We start from the raw sequence: 19,470 nt of genomic DNA on the forward strand, positions 1-19,470 counted from the left end.
TGACCAATCATGTTAATGAAATAAGGAAATTAAACGTTATGCTCTTTATTTCTCCTCTGCGACATATCCTTTATTAGAAATGTGAAGAACAACCAATGTGTTTATTAATAATCTACTGCAAATATGCATGCTTTATTTTTAACTGTTTCAAAACGTTAGATACCACGTGGGTTTCATTCTGCTTCGGCATCGGTTCTATTACTTTAGTTTCCGTCTTTCGCTCTCTTTTTCTATTTTTTATTCGCCTCTCTATCTCTATCCTTCGCGTCTCCATCCCCACCACAAGTTTCATCCTCCACTACTCGGACTTCTACCTCTCACTGATAATGAAGGATGTTTCAATTGTTTCAGTCGACGATTTTCAAATAATACAATTTTGAAAAGTTAGAATTATTTCATATGCCACATTATAAATCCATGAATGGAAGTGACCAATTACAAATGACAGAATTCCTAGTGAAAGTTTTCATCCGGATGATTATCAATAGAATCGTAACAAAATTATGGAAACTTATCGATGTAATGTCTGAGCCGCCTGATAATGACATTCTGTATTCAGATGTACAAAGAATGATTTGTCACGAGCATCATAGTGTTATTCTACGTCTCTGGATCGATGAAGATCTGCAAAAAAAAATAGCTACAAGAATGGCCCTCATCTTAAAATTCAAGGTTACAATTTTTCTTATTGCATCGTATTCTTCTGATGAGAATAACAAATTTCAGAGGAACACGAATCGTAACTCAACTGTCCTCTTGGGAAAAAAATGTTTGAGTTCCATTAGCTTTCGAACTTATTTTATATGTAATAATAATACTTACATTTTACAGTCAGATACAAGGAAAATAGCATCTAGTGTCGCACATAAATGCCCCAAAGCCACGATTATAAATCCCATATCTTCTATTCTTCCTTTCTTGCTATTTCAACAACCGGACTCACATTTCTATATCCCGGTCAAGTTTCTGAGCAAGATTGCGCCTTAAATTTAGATGATGAAAAAATTGGTAGGTCGGTCGATGATAATTCTCCACCTCACACTAGTCAACCAACCCATCAATTTTTGAATGAAATGATTGGATCATGGTGAATAGGATACAGACTTGCTTCTCATCTGTGGCTTGCTCGTTCACCAATTCTGACACAAATGGCTTTTGGAAGTCGTGAAAAATATCGTTCATAGTTTGGGTAGATGAATTACGTCCGTTAAATAATTAAAACATCGGATTAAATATAGTTTTTATTGCCTAAAGTCAATGCGTAATATTGGGTAGAAAATTGGCCGAAGTATAGAATGTAAATAACGAGAAGAAAAGAAAGAGAAAAAGAAAGCAAGATATAGGATATGTAAAGATGCATCTGGCGTATGTACGTGCGATAACTATGTGCTATCCCTACATGTGACTGCAAAATGTAAGTGCATTACAAATAAAGTGAATTCGAAAACTAATGACATCTTAATATTTTTTTCCAAGAATAAGAGGTTCCTTTAAGGCTTTGATCTTTGTGATGAGTACAATACGATGCAATAAGAACAAAAATTTGGGTTTGAATTACAAGGCAAAGTTTAATTTTGCGGCTACATTTTTGCAAATCTATACCGATCCAAAGTCGTAGAATAACATTGTGATGATCATGATAGATTATTTTCGAATACCCCGTGTAACTGTAGATTTCGATCGTGGAAATATACGATATTCAATTTACGTCATAGATTATCGACACAGGAAGGTATTAGATGAACGCAAGATTTACTGCGACACCTATTGACTTGTTGAAGATGTTTGTATCGTATCCTGATAATATAATTATTGTGCAGATATGTAAATTGTCCAACGACTTGACATCTTGTATAAAAAATAATAAATAATTTGTATCTCTATGTATCTGAATGTATTTGCATACCTATAACGTTCTAAGAATTTTTCTTCTTCTATACAATTTGAACAGTTACATTTTATGAGACTATTCGAAGAAGATCAATTTATTAAATATGAAATTTTTAGGATTTGTAATGACTAGGATTTTTAGGACAATTTTAAGGATTGTCAATACATTTTTGGAATTGAGTTTTTGCGTATTTAATAATACACAAAAATAAAATTAATTTTTGACACTCTATAATACTCTATATTAATAGTGGTATTAAAATTTATGATGGATGTTATAATCGATCTTCAAGTAAAAAGACTCGATAGCTTCGTAATTTGAAAGATCAATGTGCGTCAAGATTAGAAAGATTAAAGTATCATTTATACATTATAATATAGACTATAATAACTCATTGTTTCTTAAAAATTGTAAATTATTTAATTTTCGTAATTAAAAAAGATAAATAAAAGTAAATGAATGAATTGTATTGTAATTGTATCTATTACTTTAAGTTTAAGGATAATTCTCTAATTAGTTAGTCGCGTAATTTAATAGTTACAATAACTACAAAGCATCTTGAAAATCCATATTTTGAAATATTTGCTTTTATTACCTTGAACATCTGATCGTAAATTCTTAAATTCTAGATTTTCGTTAAATTCGCTCAAGTATTAACGCGTGTATTACAAGATAATAAATTAAGTCTAAGGAAAGGTGTATAATATCTTTAATGATTTTGTACAAAGATCAAGTTCTTCATTCAGGAATGTGTGTACAGTAATATCAATTAATCTGATACTGTTTACATTATATCCCCTTTTTCTTACATCAACTTCTCTTTTATTCATTTTTTTTCGGTTATTCACCATCAACTTGTGTTATTAGTAAATATTGTGCAGTCTTAACGGTTCTCTTAAAGTTTACGCACAAAATATACCATTAAATATCAAAACATATCAGACAAAATATGTAAAAGTCACGAATGAATCTAAATCTAATATATGCTCATATAAATAGGAGAATAATACAGTGCATATGCGATGTACAAATAAGGATTCACAATTTACAAATAACGTCACTCAAAATCATGTGTGCATATTCGAATGTGCAATAATTAAATTTAAAAATTACGTACGATACACAACTGCAAGGCTGACTTTTAATTTCCTTTTTTTATCTGTTTTTTTTTTTTTTTTTTCTTTATATTCTTTGTGCAATCACAAAGACATATCATGTATATAAAAATGATGTTAAATTTCCTGCTAATACAAAATAGGTTCAAATAAAAGATTATCTTTAAAATTCTATATGACAATTTTCTTCATTGTCCAATAACCCATTACTTGTTCTCCCGTTCTTCATTGGAGACAGCGATAATGATTTATTGTGATCCAGCCCTAACGTCATCTTAAGTAACTTTAATACACTCTTTTTGTCCGTGCTTTCATTCTCTGTGAACAAATTCCATGCGTAATATTGGATTATAAAGTGGGCAAAATTCATAGGACTTACCTTCTTCACCAGTAATCTGTTGTTCAAGATGTAATTTGTCTTGAGCTATTTCGTATATACCTTCTTCTATAGTAGCTTCGCTTAATAATCTAATTATGCTAACTGGTCTAAAAATAGTGTCAGATATATTTATAGAGCATACATTTATTTATATTTTTTCAAAGGACATAAATTAGTGATAAAAAGCATACCTTTTCTGACCTACTCTATGACAGCGATCCTCCGCTTGCTTATCATTATAAGGATTAAAGTCAATATCGTGAATTATAACAGTATCGGCAGCAGTTAAATTGATCCCCAAGCCTCCAGCTTTCGTAGATAGTAAAAATATGAATATACTTTCATCCTCCATATACTGATTTATTAAATACTGTCTATCTGTTACTGGTGTACTTCCATCTAATCTGTTTTCATATTCACGTAAAAGATTAATAATAATGAAAAATATAAAAGATAAAAAGTACATAGCACAAACCTTAAGTACGTTCGTCCTCTAATAGTTAAATATTCTTCTAAAATATCTAATATCATGGTGAACTGACTGAAAATTAATACTCGGTGCCCTTCTTCCTTGAGCTTTGGTAGTAACTCGTCCAATATCTTTAACTTTCCAGCTTCTGAAATTAGTTCCTGAGGTAAGCCTAATCCAGCTAAGCTTTTGTACGTTCTTGTTAATTGATTTATTTGATAATCTGACATCCACTGTAAATCCTCGAATACGTAATCTGGGTTTTTCTGCTTATATGAATGTTCCTTTGCTAATCTACTTGATATTATCTGACACAAAATTGTGAATCGTTAAAATTACATGTTATAAATTCATTCGTAATAAATGTAAGAAAGGTAACTGTGAAAATACTTTTAATTTGGACTCGTTGTAATAGTCTCGTACTAAAAGAGGATGATTAGCTAATTTCCTCAGCTGCATCATCATTCCAATACCATTAACCTCAGTACTTTGATCAGCCTCAGCTGAAAATTCAGCAACTAAATTAGTATACATCTTTCGCTGCTTCTCTATCATTGGACACTTAATCACACGCTCGGTTTTTTCTGGTAAATCTCGAAGGACTTCGGCTTTCAATCGGCGAAGCACAAACGGTCTCATGATTTGCTTCGCATTTTTCACTTGTTCTTGTTCAAACAATGGCTGTTCACTATTTTTCTTAACTGATGGAACCTTCTATAATGTAATACTCATCGTTACATAGTAACTTTTACTTTAATTTTAACTTTTTTAATTTTACTCCAATTTTAACTTTCTTTAAGATTATTATTGTCATTAGCTATTACTATTACCATATTGAACTTACGGGATTCTTTGAAAATAAACTCTTCAGATCAGCTTGTTTGCCAGCAAACAGTGAAGGCATCACAAATATTAAGAGCGACATCAATTCCAGTAGATTGTTTTGCAAAGGGGTACCCGTTAACAAAATTCGATGTTTAGCCTACGAAATAATCGATAATTTGGTTTATGTAAAAAAGTGTACATGTAAAAAAATGTAAAAAGGAGTTATGTAAAAATGCGATGAGGGAACACATACATTAATTCTAACTAGATTTTCGTATCTGATAGTACCCATATTCTTCAACATATGAGCTTCATCGAAAACAACATAATGAATAGGCATAACACGAAACAATCTTCGTTCTTCCGGTGTACTGCTAATTAAATTATATGTAGTTAATAATACATCAACGTCATCCAAATCACCGTTTCGCCATCCTAATCTCATCTCTTTTCGTTCTTCCTGAGAACCATAATATTGTACAACTTTCAAACCGGGCGACCATCTTTCCAACTCATTGTTCCAATTTTCTACAAGGATAAAATGAAAACGGATTACAAACAAAATAATATAGGCCAAAGCAACCTATAATGTCTATCTACCCATCGTCGAACTAGGAACGACGATTAAATGTGGTCCATCTTTCTCATCTCTGAGGCCAGCCTCCTTCAAATATGTAAGAAAAGCTATTACTTGCACTGTTTTTCCTAAACCCATTTCATCCGCAAGTATACCATTAACATTTTGAGTGTGCATCACAGCAAGCCAATTTAATCCAACCATCTGATATGGAGCTAATTTTAAATTTGAGGATAATCTCTTGGGTTGACTTGTGATAGCCGATGCTCTTGCAGCCACAGCTCTTTCAATATTTGTAGACAAACGAAGACATTTCTTCATGAGAGCTTCTACTGCATGTCTGGTAGCTAGTAATTCCTGTTTTATTATAATATATAATTTATCTTAATAACATTGCAAATGAAAACTAAAAATTTTACGATTTTTTTGAGCTGGTTACCTGAGCTGAATTCAAAAGTTCTGTATCTAGATATTTGTTGTTCTGGAACTTTTGAACTAAGTCTCTCCAATCTTCAAATGGCCTTGCTTCTTTGATAGCATTTGCTTTCTTTTGAGAACATTGAGACATTAACAGTAATTCTGATGTAAGAGCATTTTGCATAAATTCTAAAACTGCTTTCTTATCAGCTGTAAGCTCATTAGATATTTCCATATCTGAATCTTCATCACTGTAAACATTTGAGAAAAGAAATGCTAAAATTAATGGAACACACAAAATCTCTAGATGTATACCTATCAAACACTTTATCTTTAAAGGTTGCTTCATCTGAATCGATATCTACATCTTCTTCATTATTCAATTTTCGTTTTTTTTTCTTGTTGGTTCTGGAAGGCTCTTTAGTAGTTCTCTTCCTACTATTTCTGGTATCTTCATCACCTTCGTCACTATTCCAATTTATGTTATTGGACATGTCCTACATAATAATGGAAAATTAAATTCTCATTCAGCATAAGATGATTTGCTACTAGAATTAAAAAATACCCATATATTTAGAACAAAATTAATTTCATTATTTTTCAACATTTTATAATTAAGCAAATACTTTATTATAAAACATTAGTAATAAAAAGCTATCATATGATATATATATATGTGTATACCTTATCTGTATGATCTAAAGAGCTCGTTCTTTTAACAGGACTCCCTGCATCGCTGTCACTATCTTCAATTACATTGACTGCCTTACGTCGAAATTGTATCTTAGATCCCATTAAATTACTGTCATCATCCGCTAAATAAAAACACTGATTATTTACTCATAGATACATTGGAATACAAATATTAATAACATTGTCACCATCAACTAATATGTGTAAAGTGTATTTTTCTAATTTCTTGATTTTTACATTCAAATAAAATTATAATTAATTAAAAATAATGATTAAAAACATATAATAATCATATATAGGAAATTATTCTTGAATAACATAACAACAAAAAATGGACACCGACTGTATTGACCTAAAAATTGAAATTCGTGAATAAATAGACTCTTACACATGTTCAACGGTTTCAGTTGTTTCTTCTGGAATCGAAATTGTCGTAAGTTTCCCGAAAGGCTTGGACTACTCGCATCTGTTTTCGGTGAATTCGAATCCGACATCTCGTTAAACGAATGAGAGACGCTGGCGAAAACACATTTTTGTAAAGGCAGCTTTTAAACTTGTTTGACAGGTGCATTCGTAAAAGCTCCGAAAGATAAATGCCCAACAGGTTAATATAATTACCTATTTACCTGTAATTCCTCTTATTTCGCTTCTGAATTTCTTAATGACTATATAATTTCCTTCATACCCTTTTATTATTTCTTATTTTTCAAAAATCAAAACGAAAAGAATACAAAAAGAGAATAATTATGCTTACTAAAACTTATAAAAAGTGTAATTCATAAATCTGTATACTGTATAAATGAAATTAATTTTGATTAGAAGTTAATGTAATGATGATCGATCGCGTGATATTTTTCTACGAAATAACACAATATGCTTTTAGAAAATACACAACAGTTGAAATTAAAATAAGATTTATAATTACTCCGAAAATTCTATGTCACGGCAGTAAGAACTTGTTCAACGAAAATTACATCTAGGCTCAATTTCTCTATACTCTTTGGATAATGAAATAAGGGAAAAAAGAAATTTAATATTACATCATTTTATGTATGTAGAAATTTTAATAAAAAATTACTCAAAACGATGATCAATTATGCAATATATTTCTATTAAATACTAACACAATTTCTTTTAGAAAAATATAATATATAAATATTAAAATTAATTTTATAATTGTACCAAAAGTCCTCTGTTTCACGAAAGATTCCTCTATTTACAAGAATTTATTCAACAAAAAATAAACCTACACTTAGTTTTTAGTTTTATACTCATTAAATGAAAAAATAGAATGAAACAAGAATTTGGTAATATACAGCTTTATTTGTATATATAACTAAAAAAAAAAAAAAAAAAAAAAAAAAAAAAAAAAAAAAAAGGAAGGTATAACTAACATGGAAATTTTTCATATAATTTCACCCAAAGGATTTTATAATTACAACGTTTACAATTGTCAAGTATGCAGTAAAGGCTATGATGTAGCAAAGTTGATTATGAAATTCTTATTTGACTTCTATTAGTAACTTGTCACTTGAAACGTTCATTTACATGTTAATTACAATTCATTTAAACAATAGCGACATGCTCCGATATGCTACACGAATAAAAAACAATAGACAAATATAAGATGTTGTTGTATACATTAGTAGGAGGTTATATGTTAACGTCAATAATACTTTTTAAATATCCAACGTTATTACATAAAAAGAAACAAGTGAAATTTATGTGCCAGCATATCAGCCACAGAGGGGGTGTGTTTTGAAATTTTTGGTGATTAGATAATTAAGATCATCACATACATAGGAAGGATATATATACTAATAAAAAAATAATTTTGCAGGGGCAGGTGAAGGCTATGAAAACACGATGCATGCTTTTAAACGGTTAGTTAAAATTCTTACTCACTATTAGATTGTGGTTTTTTATGTATTTATGATAAATTTTAATGTGCATTAAAAATCCAGTACGTGTCATATACAAAAATATGTAAAATATTCAAAATAAAGTGCTCATTATAATTTTTAGTGGGCGAAACAAATTATTATCTAGGTTCCAATTCTTTAATTCTTTTCATAAAAATATGAAATTACATAAAAATCCACAGTCTACAAGTCTACTCATTATCTTAAGTGTGCAGCACAAAGAATAATTATTAAATTAATAGATATTTATCTAAAAATAATTCTCTAAATTATTTTTTCTGGTTATACAAAGATTCACAAAAATATTTGTACACTTATGGAAACTTTTTATGAATGTATTATGTTTTGTATATTATACAAAACATTTGAAATGTCATTTTTATTTACATTTTTAAATTGGTTTCAAATTTTGTCAATACAATTATCATAGTCATGTCTTGTTATGAATGTTACTAATGAAATTTCAACATGTTTCATATAACACATATAATATATATATAAAACTTTTCTATGGTAAATGTTCAAATAATCCCATGAGTTACTGCATATAACACTTTATGAAAATGTAATTTTATTCCAGAGCTGTAGCGATTGGTACACAAATGTTAGAATTGGATTGTCATTTGACAAAAGATGGAGAAGTAGTTGTATGTCATGACCATAATCTTTTACGTAGTACAGGCACAAATAAGAGTATTTCAGAAGTAAATTACAAAGATCTACCTCTATTGAAACCACGTCTTCCAATAGATTTTGATCCAGGTATGCTTAAACAGTTTTTTAAAAAATTATATTTTTGAATAGAATGATTTAGAAACTGTAGTTTAACAGATGTAGAATATATTGGCACAGAGAAGGAGGAAGATAGAAGATTTGCTTTATTGAAAGAAGTATTTGAAGCATTCCCTAATATACCAATTAATATTGATATTAAAGTTAACAGTGATGAACTTATAACCAAAGTATCTAATTTAATAAAGGAATATAATCGAGAGGAGTATACTGTATGGGGAAACTTCAATGATGACATAACACAAAAATGTTATAAGACGGTACCTAGTTCCTATAGTACAATATTTGTATACTAACATAATGATATTAATTTCAATTATTTTTTCCACAGAATCCTAATATAAATTTGTTATTTTCCATGAGACGTGTAACTCTGTTGATAGTTTTCTTATACACTGGTTTATTACCATTTATACCTCTAAAGGAAACACATTTAGAGATATTTCTACCTTCCATTTATTTAAGGTATTCTAAACATTTTATTCAGTATTGAATTTAATCTAGTTTCTCAATATTACATTATTGTAGATGCAAAGGAAGTCCAAGTATAAAATTCTTACCCTTGGAAAAAATAATTATAAGGACTATTAATGTATTACTAATGAGGAAGTGCTTATTTAATCATTTAAGAACTCGAGGAATACATGTAAGTTAACAACTGTTTAGTTTAAATTTGGAAATATAATTCAGATTAAAAACAATGCTTTTAGTGATAAGTATATGTTGAAAAAATGTTTATTTATAGCATGTAAAAATATCTAAATACGTTTTTATAGATCTATTTTTGGGTCTTAAATGAAGAAGAAGAATTTAAGAAAGCTTTTGATCTTGGAGCCACTGGTGTAATGACAGATTATCCTACAAAATTAAAATTATTTTTAAGTAATTGTTCTATTGAATAAGACACTAAATGCAATGAATGAGAATGATACTAATATATAAGATACATAAGATATTTATTGATGTACTTCTGAAAAGTACATGTACACGCTATTATAAATGAAGAATGTGTTGAACTTTTATTTGACAGACATGTATTATTTACAGATTATAAAAAAAAAATATTTCTATTGCTTATTGCAAAAGGAACTAAGAGCAGCTTGTTTCAAAAAGTTATACATGCATAAGGCAGATAAAAATAAGTTTCAAGAAAATGAATAGTGACATATTAGTAAAATACAATGAGAAAAATAACTATAAAATGTGTAGACAAAGACACTTTTCGAAAAAAACGTTCTAAAAATATTTTCTGCTGCATTCAAATATATTCGATATTTCGATTATATTCAAAATAGAAAGTTCACAAAGTTCGATAATCTAATCTAAAAAAGTATTTTATAAAATCATTATCATAGATTTTTATATATTGAAAACTGATACACAAAACATGTTTGATCATTACAGCTACATTAAGTCGCATTTATTATATAACTGTATTATTATAGTATTTTGTATGTATTAAAGCAAACAAATTGTTTGACACAGTCATTAGTAATAGGGATGCAAATATTATTAATAATATCGCACACACAAAGTTTAATTATTTATATAAGCTTTATTGCAACATATCTTTGAGTATAAAGATCAAGAAACTGATAATTTACATACTTCTATATAAAATACTCTTTTAATTCGTTTGCGTATTTATATTTATCAAGAAGTTGATAAAAAATTAAAAAAGAATATATTTACATGCATGAAGGTACATATATAATATACTCTATACATATATGCATTACAAGTACATGAATGGAATATAATGTTGAGTATGATCTGCAATACTAGACAATTATAAAATGTAAAAGGAATCATATTCGTTATTTGATCACGAATGAGTGATAACCATTTTAACAGAATTGATTACATTTCATTATATTTATTTGTTATATAATTACTTAAATTATACATTCTTCTCTATTAGTATTACTAGTATCATATAACTGTCTTAATTATGGTTTCAAAAATACTGCAAAGAGTTCTTAATCACTTGTATAGAGAGCAAATTTATATTATGCATAAATACATGTACTTTTATATTTAGAATAAATTCTAACAATATTTGTAAGCTACAATTTTATAATTCTTACTGGTACGTAAATGTTATTTATTTGTCATGTTATTTGATCGATGATTATATGATATATTTTTGCACTTGTTATTATGAAATTTTGTAATTTCAAATATTTTCTCATACTTGTATATTTATACTGTTTCTTCTGTTATATATCACACAAATTAATATAATTCTATAATATATCTTATTTAAATATATAAATTTTTTTTTAGTGATTCCTTTGTATTCTTTTCCTAAACACTTCTAATTAGTAATTATACTCAAGAGTTATTACTACATTTATGGTAAACAATTTGCTTTGGTTTTTCGGTACGATCATCGATAGGCATTTGTACATAAGTGAACACTTTGCCCTTACAGTAACAACAAAATTCCTTAGAAGGATGAGAATTATTAAAATGCTTCTCTATAGCAGAATGATTTCCAATAATACTCATGTTGCAAATATCACAATATACCTTTGAGGATCGAAACCGTGAGTGTACCGAATCTGTAACAACTCGATCTGAATACTTATGATTTGAGTTGGTTGCTTGAGTATCTTGTGAGGACATTTTACTTCTGCAATACATATACAATAAATCACTATTACAATAGATGATATTTGTAACATAATTTTTATCTTAACCCATTTGCATCATGGCCCTACTTAAGAGGACTGGTCCCTATCACCGCGCGTAGTCGATCGTAGCTGCAGTAAATGATATCCGAATTCTCCATGGAGTTTATCGAAAATTTACTGTTCAAAACGATTGGTAGACAATGTTACTTCGCAAACATCGCATTTTACATTCTTTATAACAGAGGAAAAAAGTAAAAATTATTTATTGAAAAAAAAAAAAATTATTTTGATTAAAATGGAAATAAAAAAAAGCAATCGCAACGCGCGTAATAATCCGCGCTTGGTGATAGAAGACAGTCGCAGCGTGCGAATTAATCCGCGCTTGGATGCAAATGGGTTAAAATGATTGCACTAAATTTTTACATGTATTTATGAATATATTTATTTCATGCAATGTGAAAATGTTTAAACATACTAAATAAAATTTAAAAATGTAAGATATTAATGTTTTACTCTAATGACGTTAAAAAAAATACACATCTCGTTGCAAAAAAAGTTTAAAAAAATAGGAGTAATAAAAACAAACTACTGTTTCGAATACAATTTAGATAAATATTATATTAATTAAGAAATATATGTATTTTAAAATTTCTTCAAATTTTTAATATTTAGGTTAGGAAATTATAACCTAAAAGTCACATACTTACATGAGATCTCTTTTGATTAATTATAATAGTCGGCCTTCATTGATCAAAGTGCTTACTTTCTACTGTCACATATAACAAGATGTCTGCATTATTTATAATCACTTCTTATCCTTTATTAATACTTTTTTTTACTATAATATAATGTACATTATATACTAATTTTTCATCCAGGCATTCATGTACAAACAATAAGGAGTATGATTAATGATTTAGAAACATGAATAATCAGCTATGTTATGACTCAAATTATTTAATGTATCTTAATATATAAATATTTGTCTCTTTTATCTGATAAGAGTTAATATCACAATCAATTAAATAAAACACATGAAATTAATTTAAAATTATCATATATTTCTTTACATAAGTAATTAAAGTTACTTAAACTTCAAATACATTGTATAATAATTATATATATTTATATAGGTTTTATTTTAAAGTGTAGTCCAATGAGAGAAAACACTAAGCATTTCAAATCTTGTACGAGATAATAGAAGCATCTTAGTCCTTCTGGATCCCGTGATTGATTTACATCTAATAAAGAACCAGTTTTCGAAGTCGTGAACGAAATATGTTCATCGCCAATTACTATCTCTAATTCTTGCCGTCCAACGCGATCTGGTTGTGGCCACAAAGAATCGTCTTCCTGCATAATTTCAGAGTCTTGAATAATCCTCTTTAGTTCTTCCATCACGCACTGATGTACATACGCTTCTTTTCGAATCATTGTATCATTCTTGTAATTTGAATTATTCGCATATCGTAGTTTACCATCAGGTCTGAATTCAAACTCGAGAAATTCATGACCGAATTTTCCTTTATGACCTACATAATATCGTATATAAAAATCCGTTGACATCCTATTATGATGATTTGTTGAAATGTAACCTAAAATGATGAATTCATATTAGACTTGCGTTTCAAAATACGAAAGCCACATAAATTAGAGAGGTTATTTCACGTACCTTAAGATCTCTTTCTTATTATAGTTAATTGATATTACTTATTTTTATCGTGAAAATATATGCACAGTTCTGTAACGATTTCAGCAATAAAAGCTATTAATACTGGATATATTAAATATTAAAGAAATTACTTACACAATGTTGTCATACGCGGCAAAACCACAAACATTCTCTTAAACAAGAAACACATTAAGGCGATTCATATGTAATTGCGACATTCACATAAAATAAGATGATTCTCTTTTCTCATCCATTATACCTCATATTTATAAATTTAATAATCTAATACTTTATCGATAATTAATTGGCATATTTCATTTGTTATTTTTTAGATTTATATTCTTCGACAGTAATAAATTTGTTAAAAGGAAACTTAGGAGGCACTTATGGCCTAGAAAAAATATTGACTAAATCAGCAAAGTATTAATAAATCATATTTTTATATAAAAAATATTGTAAAATGTGTTTTGTTTTATCTTACATTCAACAAATATCATACTAAAAATGAAGATCATTGTACATCGTTATTTGTAGTGTGAATCATCTTAAACTCGAAATTTGAATAAACTCCATCACACAGAATCGCACTTGTCGCTTGTCGCGGATCTACCTTCGTAACAGAACGTCGTCCAGTGATCATCCGGTGACATCTGAATTGTTAATTCTTGTTTGCCACGCAGTTGTCTCTATTTATATTTTATTATTATCTCGAATTCATAATTCTGATCTAATCGAGAAACGACGTTACTCTTCGTACATCCTTTGCAATGGAAACGATCTACGAGAAATGTAACACAAGTGACATGTGGAAATATAATTTCAAATAGATCGTGTGAATCGAGTGAGATGTTTATAGTGTTAACTTTGATGTATGTACCAGGGTAGTAAGCTGAAGGATGAAATTATACTACTCGACGAGTTCACGTAATTTAAGCTCGTCATAGCGAAAGCTCGGTCGAACATCAGTTTATTAATAATGAACAAGACTCACATGGATAAAAGACTGAATCAATTGCCAACTTGGCTGTGGACTAATTCCACTACTTTACCACCTATCTATAAGATGGTATGGGAAGCGGTGAGAGAGGACAAACTCAGAACCAATGGAATGCAAACCGAGCTATTGGTCGATACAAACAAAGTCTTTCCTTTATTGCTCACTAGTCAGCTTCCTACGGAAGTCCTTGGACACATATGGAATTTGGCGAATCAAAAGTATGCTGGACAACTCACAGAGCAAGAACTATATATTGTTCTTGCTCTTGTTGCTGCAGCACAGGCTTCTTATACTTTCAATAGCCTAGATATATTACATCTACTTCCATTTCCACCTACTCCTTATTTGAACATTGAATGTTTAATGAATCTACAGCCTGTAACTCAATTAAATTCTGCAGCTAAGTTTCAAAACCTTCAAGAAAATTCTGAAATCGGGTTTATTAGCTCTGATGAAAGATATTCCTTGGAAGTTAAGGGAAAAATGAAATTGCATCAACAAGGAGTCATATCTTCAGACTTAAATGTGCAAATGACAAACAATGTACCTGGAAAAATTTCATGTTTTGATAATAAGTCTTATGTCTCTTCTACTACCATATGGGATTCAAATAATGTATCAAAGGATATGAAGCAAACTTCTCGCCCTCAATTAGATTCTAAACATCAACCAACAGCAGATCTGTGTGATGACTTTTCTGAATTTCAAAGTGCTCCAATTCCTAATATTCCTAATATTCCAATTTGGGATACAAAACAGGGCTCAGCTATTGGAAGTAGACTTGCAAATCATAATTTAGGTATTAAAAAACCAATGGAAAAGTTAAAGAAGAATAATATAAATGCTAAATCTGCTCATGGCACTACTCAAACGCGTATTACATCTTTACCATTAACTACAATGTCTCAGAGTAAAGATCAATCAACATTGGATTGTTTATCAGAATTATTTCCTAAGTGTGCAATAAAAAATCAATCTAAAACAGTAATTCTTAAGGATACAGTGATAAGAAATAATGATCCGCCCAAGGACCATAGTGAGAATGTAAAAGATTATACAAGTACAGAAATTATAAATTTACCTAATGACAAAGATGTGTTGAATAAGTTAGAATGGATGGATAAGGTAATTTAATTTTCATAGATTATAATAAAAAAATAGTAAAAAAGAAATTGGGTATAGCTCAAAAATGTCTAAAAATACTTTATTATTTTTCAATAGTATTTATTAATAATTAAAAATTCATAATTAGGCTTCATCAACAACAATGGAATCCACTCAACAGGATCTTATGAATTTACAACTTGTTGAAGATAAATATAGTGCCTTGCGTGCATTGGTTCAAGAAACAACTGTGTCAACTGAACCAGAGGCAAACGCAAGTTACAGCAATCAATCAACTGATGAATTTGGAGAATTTGTGTCTGCAGAACAACCTGCTAGTAATACTCCTGCCACAAATGCTTTAGATACTGACAGTTTTGCCGATATTTTTACAGATTTTGAGTTTAAATCTACTAACAACAATAATGCAAACGCAGCAGATTTTAATCTTATGCCAGATATTTCTGAATCATTTGACAATCTTAAGCTTGAGGATAATGTAGAAGAACGTTCCTTAGAGATAGGTAATTGATGTTGTATATTATCTCTGATATTTAATTTTTTTTTTTTTTTTGTCATAGACAGTATCATTATAATTACATTTTACCTTAAGGGAAAGCTCTTCAGAAGGAAGATGCCATATCAATTAATAGTATAGAATTCATGAATGGTGCATCAAATGCATTAACTCGATCAGGATCTGTGCCTAGTTTAGATCTTAAGTCTTTCTTACCGTCAAATACTGAAGACGAGCAAATAGTAGATACTACACATCAGGTTATTACCATATTATACATTACATATATATTGCAAATATTTTTATATATTCAGCATATATACAAAGAATATAAAAGAGGATTTATAATCTATTTGGTTTTACAGTCAGAATATTGGGAATGGAAGCAATACATGGAGAGCTGTGTATTATTATTACAAGTAGCTGCAAATATATTTACAAACATTAGTTCAGAACTTATATTACATGAAGTTTTAAATTCAGTACAAGGATACAACTTTCTATGCAGTAAGTAATACTTCAAGAATTTATGTGAATCAATTAGTTTCGGAAAATTAACGAATTACTTTCTTGTAGTGGTTTAAAATATATACCGCTATTATCGTGTGTTTCTTTTTTAAATCAGATTTAGCCGAAGTCGCAGCTGTTTGTAGACGAGTTAATTTTTCATATAAGGAAATGGATATCAATATAATAGGTTTTGATGAGCTATTAATGGATATTGATCGAATTTGGGCAGAAATGGAACCATTTTATGCAAACATACCAGTGAGAAATATTACTATCTCATATAATTTTTATTAATTTAGAGTCTTAAGTTTATGAACACATGTCTCTAACATTTTCGTATAAAACATTACAGATTGTTACGGAATTACCAGCTTGGCCTTTACATCAAGGTGAAGCCATTTGTTGTTCACTTTGTTTAACAGTTATTACTAGTGGCAGGGTAGTTTATAATGAAAATAATTATCACGTTACTTGTGCTAATCTATGGCTTAATTGTGTAAACAATAATTTGCCCGTGATGCGGCATCCAGTCTGTTCTCATTCGAATATGTGTCCAGGTAACAATCATATTTGATATTGATCTGCGTTAGAAAGAAAAAAACAGAAACTTGCATTCGTAAATTTTTAATGTACACACATTAACTTATTACATGAGAATTTGTAGAAAATCAGAGCAAACTAACTTTGTATTTAGCTATAATAATTAGAAAATCAAACATTACCATTTTTTAAAATTTATCGAATAACGCGAATATGATTTGAAAAAATGATGTGGAACGTGTTTATGATAAGAGAAAATGGATTCCACATAAATTGTATATATTCTTTAAATTCAAATGTTTTCAAGATATTACTAACTAGTCTGTTTAAAAATCTGTACAGATATTGAGAGATTTAGAGGAAATATTAATATATTGTAATCTTTTGGAATTAGAGAAAATGTAAAGAGTCGCGAGCAAATCTTACAAAAATCTTAATTATAGTCAAAAAGGTTGAAGGAATTACAGGAGAATTCTTGGAACCTGAACAAAAAGTTCATATCAATCAAATCGATATAATATTTTCGTGAAAATCTTATAAAACTCTTAGTGCAAATACAAGATAAATAATTACAATATTCTAATAAATAATATTACAAGAAAATATGGTAGTAATAATACAAATTTTGAAATTATCTTTGGCTTGTATCACGTGGTCTGTACGCTATTCCTCTGCTTTTCATCTCTCTTATAACACCTGCTGGTAATCGTCCTGATACTGATATTGCATATACACCTTTGCAAAACCGATCTAAAAGGAGAAAAAAGATTGAATCTCACTTATTTTACAGCAAATATTTATAATTATTAGCAAGAGATTTTGTCCACTTATTTTGTTTTAAGTTAAATGAAAAAGACAGCATGTAAAAAATTAATGCAAAATATACATGAAATTAAAATATGTTAAAATAGAATCTTGTGTACGCACATAAGCATGTTCCTTAATAATTATACATACTGTCATACATATTAATGAAAATTCTGTATAAATGTATAATAATATATAATATTAAGAATCTCAGATACACAAACTTATTAAATTGCAATATATATATATACATATGTATATATATATTGCATTGTTTTATATTAGTTGCATTTTTTGTATTGAAATATTGGCTTAAAAATCTTGTACAAAGTCCTGCCTTTCAATACATTTACAATATGATATAAAACATGATATAGATTATTGTTATTTGCACTGCCAAAAATAATTATTAAAGTGAAAAAAAAAAGGAAAGGTTAATACATTAGAAATTTGAAGCAGCATTAATAAAATGTAAGATGTCAAAATAATGTAGAATAAAGGATAACAGTTTATAGTATGATTTACTATGAGATAATGTAACTGTTATAATTTTGTAAAAGTGTACAAGAATAAAATAACGATATTTCTCTTGCTTAATCTTAACTTATTGTGTCTAGGTACAAATTTCTTACTCACTTATTCTTTGCCATTTGCAAACCCAACTATCCTCAGGACTCATTGCAGCAATCATACTAAACATATAATATCAATTTTAATAATTTGATTTCACAACAGGAAAATCAAATATTGTACGAGAAAACTGTTTATTATGACTTACCCATCGAAATTGGAGCTTGTACAATCAAAAACATTATCCTTATTATTCTTCATACGTAAAAATTCATCGCAATTATCGCAACCATCAAATTCAAATTGCTCAAATGTCTGTAAGATTAAAATTTTTATTCATATAATTGTACATGATAATTATAGTCAGAAATAGAAAAACACATACCTTGATCAAAGAACATACTAAACAAGCTCTTAGGCCACGTAAATCTTTAGCAACTGTTTCCATTATTACGTATTTTCCCACCTATAATTTTAGTTTAATCTTTTAATAACATATATTTTTGGCAATATAGATAATAATATTAATGTAATGTAAATAAATATATGATTTTCTACAAGTAATTTTTTCAATACAAGACAGTTTAATTATTACTTTTATAGTTTGTAGTTTATAGTATAGTATACACAGTATAACATAACAAAATGTAATTTACAGCTACTTCGTAATATCTATTTTTCACAGTATCAAAATAAAATCAAAATCTAGAGGAACGAGAATGCATAAATTCACAATTTAGAAGTATTCTAAATTATTCTAAAATATTGAATTACTTTTTTGACTATAACCTCTCAAATGAGACCGAAAGATCGGATATGTTTATCAAATTAATAAGCAATTATATCTGTTGCTGTTTAATCAAATGTATCAGGTTTAGAAGTTCAATTTAACTAATTCAAAATCATTTTTATAGATTATAATACACTAATAATTATCACTTTTGTTTACCTCTCTTGATACAATTTACGTCTTTTCTTCTTAAGAAGTCCGCACCACGCTTCGTGATGATTGTGTACACACAAAATGTACGACTGAA

General features: G+C 28.7%; 5 protein-coding genes across 11 annotated transcripts; 2 read left to right on the forward strand and 3 right to left on the reverse strand.

Moving 5' to 3' along the window:
- Nucleotides 1-2,583: 2,583 nt before the first annotated feature.
- Nucleotides 2,584-7,413, reverse strand: Etl1 (SWI/SNF-related, matrix-associated actin-dependent regulator of chromatin, subfamily a, containing DEAD/H box 1). Of its 4 annotated transcripts, XR_011803249.1 has the most exons (14): nt 6,985-7,413; nt 6,755-6,882; nt 6,358-6,488; nt 5,989-6,170; nt 5,696-5,924; nt 5,280-5,613; nt 4,933-5,207; nt 4,699-4,836; nt 4,245-4,568; nt 3,861-4,162; nt 3,577-3,789; nt 3,386-3,492; nt 3,009-3,324; nt 2,584-2,861 (listed from the first exon to the last, which is right to left on the reverse strand). XR_011803249.1 is itself a non-coding variant. In XM_072022821.1 (13 exons), exons 2-13 carry the CDS (start codon nt 6,858-6,860, stop codon nt 3,170-3,172), a joined length of 2,496 nt encoding a protein of 831 aa, XP_071878922.1. In that variant the 5' UTR covers nt 6,861-6,882; nt 6,993-7,413; the 3' UTR covers nt 2,584-3,169. The 4 variants fall into 4 exon arrangements, 3 of the variants coding, with proteins under 3 accessions (XP_071878922.1, XP_071878921.1, XP_071878923.1); XM_072022821.1 differs by having other exon boundaries at nt 2,584-3,324; nt 6,993-7,413; XM_072022820.1 differs by having other exon boundaries at nt 2,584-3,324.
- Nucleotides 7,414-7,715: 302 nt separating this feature from the next.
- LOC139998383 (lysophospholipase D GDPD1) lies at nt 7,716-11,145 on the forward strand. Of its 3 annotated transcripts, none has more exons than XM_072022842.1 (7): nt 7,716-8,117; nt 8,207-8,249; nt 8,869-9,050; nt 9,120-9,340; nt 9,412-9,545; nt 9,609-9,726; nt 9,857-11,145. In XM_072022842.1, the coding sequence occupies exons 1-7, from the start codon at nt 7,994-7,996 to the stop codon at nt 9,980-9,982; spliced, it is 948 nt and encodes a 315-aa protein (XP_071878943.1). In that variant the 5' UTR covers nt 7,716-7,993; the 3' UTR covers nt 9,983-11,145. The 3 variants fall into 3 exon arrangements, with proteins under 3 accessions (XP_071878943.1, XP_071878945.1, XP_071878944.1); XM_072022843.1 differs by having other exon boundaries at nt 7,996-8,136; XM_072022844.1 differs by lacking the exon at nt 8,207-8,249 and having other exon boundaries at nt 7,728-8,117.
- A 1,611-nt stretch (nt 11,146-12,756) lies between these two features.
- Mago (mago, exon junction complex subunit) lies at nt 12,757-13,532 on the reverse strand. The gene is made up of 2 exons (XM_072022853.1): nt 13,389-13,532; nt 12,757-13,311 (listed from the first exon to the last, which is right to left on the reverse strand). Exon 2 carries the CDS (start codon nt 13,280-13,282, stop codon nt 12,842-12,844), a length of 441 nt encoding a protein of 146 aa, XP_071878954.1. The 5' UTR covers nt 13,283-13,311; nt 13,389-13,532; the 3' UTR covers nt 12,757-12,841.
- Nucleotides 13,533-14,364: 832 nt separating this feature from the next.
- LOC139998374 (uncharacterized) lies at nt 14,365-18,466 on the forward strand. The gene is made up of 6 exons (XM_072022824.1): nt 14,365-15,510; nt 15,638-16,013; nt 16,103-16,266; nt 16,372-16,513; nt 16,632-16,774; nt 16,869-18,466. The coding sequence occupies exons 1-6, from the start codon at nt 14,365-14,367 to the stop codon at nt 17,088-17,090; spliced, it is 2,193 nt and encodes a 730-aa protein (XP_071878925.1). The 3' UTR covers nt 17,091-18,466.
- Nucleotides 17,572-19,469, reverse strand: Spt4 (Transcription elongation factor subunit spt4). Of its 2 annotated transcripts, XM_072022857.1 has the most exons (5): nt 19,383-19,469; nt 18,819-18,899; nt 18,642-18,748; nt 18,500-18,555; nt 17,572-17,806 (listed from the first exon to the last, which is right to left on the reverse strand). In XM_072022857.1, the coding sequence occupies exons 2-5, from the start codon at nt 18,879-18,881 to the stop codon at nt 17,688-17,690; spliced, it is 345 nt and encodes a 114-aa protein (XP_071878958.1). In that variant the 5' UTR covers nt 18,882-18,899; nt 19,383-19,469; the 3' UTR covers nt 17,572-17,687. The 2 variants fall into 2 exon arrangements, with proteins under 2 accessions (XP_071878958.1, XP_071878957.1); XM_072022856.1 differs by lacking the exon at nt 19,383-19,469 and having other exon boundaries at nt 18,819-18,957.
- Between the last annotated feature and the right edge of the window lies 1 nt (nt 19,470).

Source organism: Bombus fervidus, chromosome 3, assembly GCF_041682495.2.
Source record: "Bombus fervidus isolate BK054 chromosome 3, iyBomFerv1, whole genome shotgun sequence".
NCBI classification, from domain to species: domain Eukaryota; kingdom Metazoa; phylum Arthropoda; class Insecta; order Hymenoptera; family Apidae; genus Bombus; species Bombus fervidus.

Bases quoted from the DNA above. Each gene is read 5' to 3' on its own strand.
- LOC139998374 (XM_072022824.1), top strand. From the start codon at position 14,365: ATGAACAAGACTCACATGGATAAAAGACTGAATCAATTGCCAACTTGG. The intron at 15,511-15,637 runs GTAATTTAATTT...ATTCATAATTAG, and splicing joins AGTTAGAATGGATGGATAAG to GCTTCATCAACAACAATGGA. The intron at 16,014-16,102 runs GTAATTGATGTT...TTTTACCTTAAG, and splicing joins AGAACGTTCCTTAGAGATAG to GGAAAGCTCTTCAGAAGGAA.
- Etl1 (XM_072022821.1), bottom strand. From the start codon at position 6,860: ATGTCGGATTCGAATTCACCGAAAACAGATGCGAGTAGTCCAAGCCTT. The intron at 5,614-5,695 runs GTAACCAGCTCA...ATAATAAAACAG, and splicing joins AACTTTTGAATTCAGCTCAG to GAATTACTAGCTACCAGACA. The intron at 3,325-3,385 runs GTAAGTCCTATG...ATTTGTTCACAG, and splicing joins ACAGATTACTGGTGAAGAAG to AGAATGAAAGCACGGACAAA.
- Mago (XM_072022853.1), bottom strand. From the start codon at position 13,282: ATGTCAACGGATTTTTATATACGATATTATGTAGGTCATAAAGGAAAA.
- LOC139998383 (XM_072022842.1), top strand. From the start codon at position 7,994: ATGTTGTTGTATACATTAGTAGGAGGTTATATGTTAACGTCAATAATA. The intron at 8,250-8,868 runs GTTAGTTAAAAT...ATTTTATTCCAG, and splicing joins ACGATGCATGCTTTTAAACG to AGCTGTAGCGATTGGTACAC. The intron at 9,341-9,411 runs GTACCTAGTTCC...TTTTTTCCACAG, and splicing joins CACAAAAATGTTATAAGACG to AATCCTAATATAAATTTGTT.
- Spt4 (XM_072022857.1), bottom strand. From the start codon at position 18,881: ATGGAAACAGTTGCTAAAGATTTACGTGGCCTAAGAGCTTGTTTAGTA. The intron at 18,749-18,818 runs GTATGTGTTTTT...TTAATCTTACAG, and splicing joins TAGTATGTTCTTTGATCAAG to ACATTTGAGCAATTTGAATT. The intron at 17,807-18,499 runs GTGAGTAAGAAA...TTCTCCTTTTAG, and splicing joins TTGCAAATGGCAAAGAATAA to ATCGGTTTTGCAAAGGTGTA.